Genomic DNA, 5,903 nt, shown 5'->3' with positions numbered 1-5,903 from the left:
ACAAGAGGAAAACTGGGTATAACAGCGCCTCCATGTGTCTAAAACGAGGTACTGCAACACAATTACGTATAGTTTAGCAACTAAGATTATTTCTCTGATTGAGACACTACTGACTCGAACTCATCATCCGGATAAATAACCAGATTAAGATATGTTCATATTCTAATTATGAAGACATGTCCTAATGGGATTAAACTGACCATTTTTTCTTGAAATGCAAATCTATTGAAAATAAGGTCAATATTTTGATTATTGGTGTACATGTTAATGTAGTCTAAGTTGAGGGGGCGTTCACCACACAATGACATTTTTACTGTTGTGTACATAATCATGACTTGGGTATGCAAAACCCTAAACCTAAAATAGTACATATTTTTATTTTCATTAGGGTTTTGCATACCCAAGTCATAAGAGATGCTAAGTCACAAGTATGAGATGATAAGATGCTAAATCATAACTATGCAATGCTAAGTCATATTTATCAGATCCTGAGATGCTAAGTCATATTTATGCCTTTTATCTGAGTCATTTATCAGACGCTAAGTTATAATTGAGATGCTAAGTCAAATCGAGATGCTGTCATAATTATTAGATGCTAAGTTATAATTGACATGCTAAGTCATAACAATGCAATCAGAGATGGTAGACTTCAAGGCTTGTTGCGTGAATGGTGAATGTTGCCTCTGTTGGGCAAGTGCGGAAGTCTAAATCATAATTGAGACGCTAAGTCATAATGAGATGCTAAGACAAAGTCATAATGAGATGCTAAGTAATATTGAGATGCTATGTCATGAGATACTATTTTGAAATCATGACTTACTATCTCATATTTATGACTTACTAGTGTTTTTTTCTTAAAGGAAAAAAAAGGCCAATATTTTTTTTTATTATTTTTTTTACATGGATGGAAACGCACTTCATTGGATGAGAGAGGGTTTCACCACTTATGACCAAATATGGCCAGTGTGGGCCGTGTGCAGACTGAGGAACGAACGTGCAGCTGAGGTATGATAAGAGGCACAGGCACCGCCGAGTTGCAACAAGAACTTTTAAAGCCCAGGACAAAAAGAAAACCATGAAAGTAAACACCGAGCCCATGAAGGTGAGTTCAAACCAAACGTTCTTTGTCTCCGTGGGAATAAATGTCGAAGATACCCACTGTCAATCATGTTTTTATTTTTGGAACTGTTATGTTAACATTGGCACAGGGCCGCGCTGTAAATGGGCGCGGTATGTCCGCTATTCATGTCTTATTGTATCCATTTAACAGGAGTAGGTCTCTAAAAGTAAATATAACTCATCTGGTTTCAGTGTAGTGCTGTAAATTCTTCCCCACCCCAACAAGAAAAATGTTTAAAACTGTGTGGAAATGTAAGTTTTTGTCAATATGCCCCAAATTACAACTAATACAAGCGTATATGAAGAGCGTAGATGTGGCAGAAGCGCTCAGCTTTGTTTATTTTAAATTTGGTCGCTTTGGTATGTGTGGTATGCACATTAGAAACTGATAGAGTCAACCAACGGTTGGTTTCCTGTCAGCAGCAGACCCTACAACCACATCCTCCCCATGTGTAAGATTTTTCATTCAATACTCACATCTGTGTCAGTGTCCAAAGCTTGTAACCAAACATTATTCAGTTAAAACTATCAGATTTAAAGGTTAGGGAATTACATGCATGTGGCATGAACCTTGTGTGTGTGTGTTTTAATTAGTGCTTTAATTCAGTTGTAATGATTGAAACTAAAGGAATTCTTTTTTTCCTCAAAATAAATCGTGTTTTTGAGGTCCTAAGCATGCCCCAAAACTCATGAAACCTGCGACCACATCAGGTCTGATTGGACGTGGAAAATTGGAAGTGGTACACTCTAATCATGTCAGGACAGTCAAAGTCAACGACGTCTTTGCTGCTAATCGTGTTAATTGCAGCTCAGCTCCTACAGTAAAGCTAAAATACACGGTAAAAACAAGTATGACACTCATAACGTTAAGTGCAAAAAAATGTCCCATTCATTCTGCAATTTTTCCATCTCACTTCCATTAACGCATAATACATGAATTTTATTATAACTGGACGTCAACCTGTACTTTTGCCTTGGAATTGATCATTTTACTACTCTCCATCAGGAGGCGTTTTCTGGCCGTATACGGGATATGGAGAAAAATCATGCTATTTCCACGAGATGGCATTGAAATAATTCTCTCCCCGTTTTTGACATAGCCCAGACTGTAATAATTCAACAAGAAGAAATGTACTTTGCATGTAAAAATCAGCTCAATGAAAGTATGTTTTATAATTTTATAGCTTTCTTTAAAAAGTGGTACATGTATCTGTAGCATTTATCCTTTAGGGTGGTTCTAATAAACACTTGAAGTCGAGGGGAAAACCTCCTGATTTTTGAGTCCGTCTTCTGCTTGTTGTTAGTTTGAGTTCCTGCAAAACCCATTAAGCTCCTTCCTGCATGCGAGTCAATCTTATTACACAGAACAGGAAGTGTGGCAGTGAACTAAATGAACTCATTAAGTTTGTAGAATCAAGGCTTTGCATTTGAGGTTTATCCTTCTGTTAGCAACATCCTGTCTGTTTTTGATAGATTTGACTTTTATTTTTAGGGTGGGTGATCACCTAAGTATGTTCATGTTCAATTTCGGTAATAATCTACCCGCATCTAGGGCTGCAACTAACAATTAATATACAATCTCATTTTATTGGATACTTGTTTGGTCCATAAAATGTTGATCAGGGTTTCTCAAACCTGGAAATTTGTTTTATGGAAAGTCGGCTTCATTACACTTAGAATTTACAGTTAGACATTAGAAGCAGTGGTGGTGAATTCTGGTTGGCTGTAGCTCTCACAACAGTGTGAAATATTCATGTAAATATGTATATGAAATACCAAAAGGAAAGCAAGATTGAAAAGTGTAATTTCCTTGATAGTTGTATTAATATGGAATTAAATCAGCAATTATAAATAAATATTATTCAAGGAAATCCAATACAAAGTTCAATTCAATTGTATTTGTATAATGCCAAATCACAACAAACATTATCTCTAGGCACTGTACATAAAAAAAAAGCCTTTAAAAAACCCTCAAGAAGTTGTATATGTTATGTTTAATATCGAGTTGTAATACAATGTGTTATTGGTTTGGAGTCATGAAGTCATGACATGAAACCTTCTGAGAAAACTCTAAATATTTACATAACTAAACGTGAAAAATAAAAAGAACCCCACTGAAATCCAAATTTAAAAGTTTTCCGTTTGTTTATTTTTAAACTAAAACTGACATGAACTGCCACACTTTGACCACTAAAGGGCACCAGGCATCAATACTCTGATGTAGAGGGATTTTCCATTTCCTTCACTCTTGGTTACCTGCGCAGGTCACAGCATGAACACTCGCACCAAAGGTTTATCACTTTATAGTTTATTAACATTATTATTAGTCATTGTGAGGCATGTCAGCCAGTGATGAAAAACTAATCCATATCCAAAAGCAGCAGCAAAATGTTGAAGTTTTTTTTTATTTCTTTGCTGCCTTGTTTACATTCTGCATCTAACTATTAGAAAAAAAAACACATCCTCATTCACTTTTAGCACCTAATCTTTCTGTCTTTTGTTTCAGAGAACGTGATTTGCCGCCAAAGCAGGATCTCCGATTCCAATTTTAAAGACTCATCTAGATCTGTGTTGGATTCATAGAAGGTTATCTGACTGACCGTGATACCGTATATCCCATCATGCCTCTGATTACGTTTCCCACGTCCCAGCTGCTATGGGTGCGAGTTGCTGCCGTGCTCTTCACCTGCGTGGCGTTCAGTGTCGTGGCACAAGGCGGCGCGCTGCCCCACGGAGGCATGGCCGACTGGTGCATCTTCTGCTGGGCGTTCAGCTTTGCGTGCACCCTGCTGGTGCTGCTGGTGGAGCAGTTTGGCCTCCAGGCACGAATCCCAGTGTCCTGGTCCAATTTCCCCATCACCATCGCCTGCTACGCTGCCCTCCTTTGCTTCTCGGCCTCTATCATCTTCCCAGTCTTTTTCCTCAAGGACCAGCATTATAACAAAGAGGTCCGCGACCACCGCATTGCCTCCACCGTCTTCTCCTGCCTGGCGACGGTGGTCTACATAGCCGAGGTGAGCCTCACCAAAGCGAGACCAGGAGAGGTGGCAGGCTACATGGCTACAGCGCCGGGATTACTGAAGGTGTGTCAGACCTTCGTGGCCTGCGTCATCTTCATCCTGGTCAGCGACCCTGTGTCGTACGACCAGCACGCGGCGCTCAAGTGGTGCATGGCCGTGTACTGCATCTGCTTCATCCTCTCCATGGCCGTGGTGGTGCTGTGTTTGGGAGAGTGCACCGGCTGCCTGCCCATCCCGTTCTCCAAGTTCCTGTCGGCGTACGGCCTCCTGGCGGTCACCATGTACCTGACCGCTACCATCATCTGGCCCGTGTTCCAGTTTGACAAACAGTACCAGGGCAGAAGCCGGGCGTCGTCGAACGTGATCGCCGTAGCTGTGCTCACTGCCCTCAACTTCCTGCTTTACCTGGCCGACCTGGTCTACACCGCCAGACTAGTGTTTGTCAGTGTGTGAGAAGATGAGGTGAAGGAGGGGAAACACACGGAAAAGACTAAAAACCTTTGCTGCTTAATTGTGAAATGCTCTGGTTAAAGGGACATTTCAGGTTTTTTGTGTGCTTCTATGAGGGATTTCCACATAGGCTTCTAAAATAAGACGCAGATTGATTGATGCGTCACGATCCAATTAATTTGTTTGGCTAGTTCGTTATGACCCAAAGTGTTGTCCTTTCCACAGCTGACTGACATTTTTCCATAAAATCATCTCACACCCTACCTTTAAAGCGCCTATACAGTGAAGTAACTAGCTTCTATGCTAACAGCTGGAATATTAATGTCATGCCTTAGCACAGCACCAGAAATGACACCTGAATCAGCGTCACAGCCAAAAAGTGATGCAGGGGAAGAAGAAATTGGCGTCTTCACCCAGGGTTTTTTATTCCCACGAATGCCAATTGGAGCCGAAGCCAAAAACAAACGACTAGTTTAAACCTGGGATTAACCAGGTTTTTGACCAGTGGGTGTGGTATACTGGGGTGGATTCCAAATGTAGTCGGAATTTCCAAGGGAACGCCCCTTGACTCAACCTCAGTCGTATTTGTTTTGTTTTATCCTTGGACATGTTGCTCTGCGGTTTGTGTGCAAAAAGTCCGGTGTAGAATTGGTATTGCTAACAACACCTCACCTAAAATCATCCACAGTATCTTAAGTTTTGAAGTTTTTAAACTGCTCATTCAGGCACAAATGTCCAGAGAGAAAAGTAAACATAAAGGACATATTCTGAAGACATCCAAGCATTAAGCAGGTGTAGAACTTCATAAAAACACACTGCAAAAAAACCCTGAACTATCCCTTTTTCAATGCTTGTTTACTCACTTGCCATATACGTGTGTTTTATCATGTGCACAGTGCATGTTTCTTTTTTTTCTTTTTTTTTCATTTATCCATAATGACAGTATTTAACCTCAGATGTGACTTTTGTTAAGTGTGCAACACGAGTATGAGGCGGAAGGTCCAAACGATGGTTATTTGTGAAAAATAGAGGACGTGTGTTTACATTTAAATTAAGTCAAACACACTGGAAAACACAAGGAATAAGAAAAAAAACAAAACTTTTTTTATCATAGACTGGCATTTTTTTTTGTTTGGTTTGTGATGGTGAAAGCCCCTTGTGCAAACACCCATCACTCACATTTGTTTAGTTTCTGTCTTGTCTTTCTTGCGTCAGAGTTTGGGAGAAATATGTGGAAAAACAACAGTATTGACACTTTTGAATGCTTTTGTTTATTGGCAAACCAATAAATATTGTGTGAAATTATCTAATGAC

General features: G+C 39.9%; 1 protein-coding gene across 1 annotated transcript; it reads left to right on the top strand.

Moving 5' to 3' along the window:
- The first annotated feature begins 917 nt into the window (after positions 1-917).
- LOC122766225 (myeloid-associated differentiation marker homolog) lies at positions 918-5,894 on the top strand. Its single transcript, XM_044020917.1, has 2 exons — positions 918-1,102; positions 3,626-5,894. The coding sequence occupies exon 2, from the start codon at positions 3,741-3,743 to the stop codon at positions 4,590-4,592; it is 852 nt and encodes a 283-aa protein (XP_043876852.1). The 5' UTR covers positions 918-1,102; positions 3,626-3,740; the 3' UTR covers positions 4,593-5,894.
- The last annotated feature ends 9 nt before the right edge of the window (positions 5,895-5,903 follow it).

This window comes from Solea senegalensis, linkage group LG3, assembly GCF_019176455.1.
Source record: "Solea senegalensis isolate Sse05_10M linkage group LG3, IFAPA_SoseM_1, whole genome shotgun sequence".
NCBI classification, from domain to species: Eukaryota; Metazoa; Chordata; class Actinopteri; order Pleuronectiformes; family Soleidae; genus Solea; species Solea senegalensis.
Note: the sequence above shows the minus strand (reverse complement) of the source record. Positions and strands in the feature narration are given on the sequence as shown.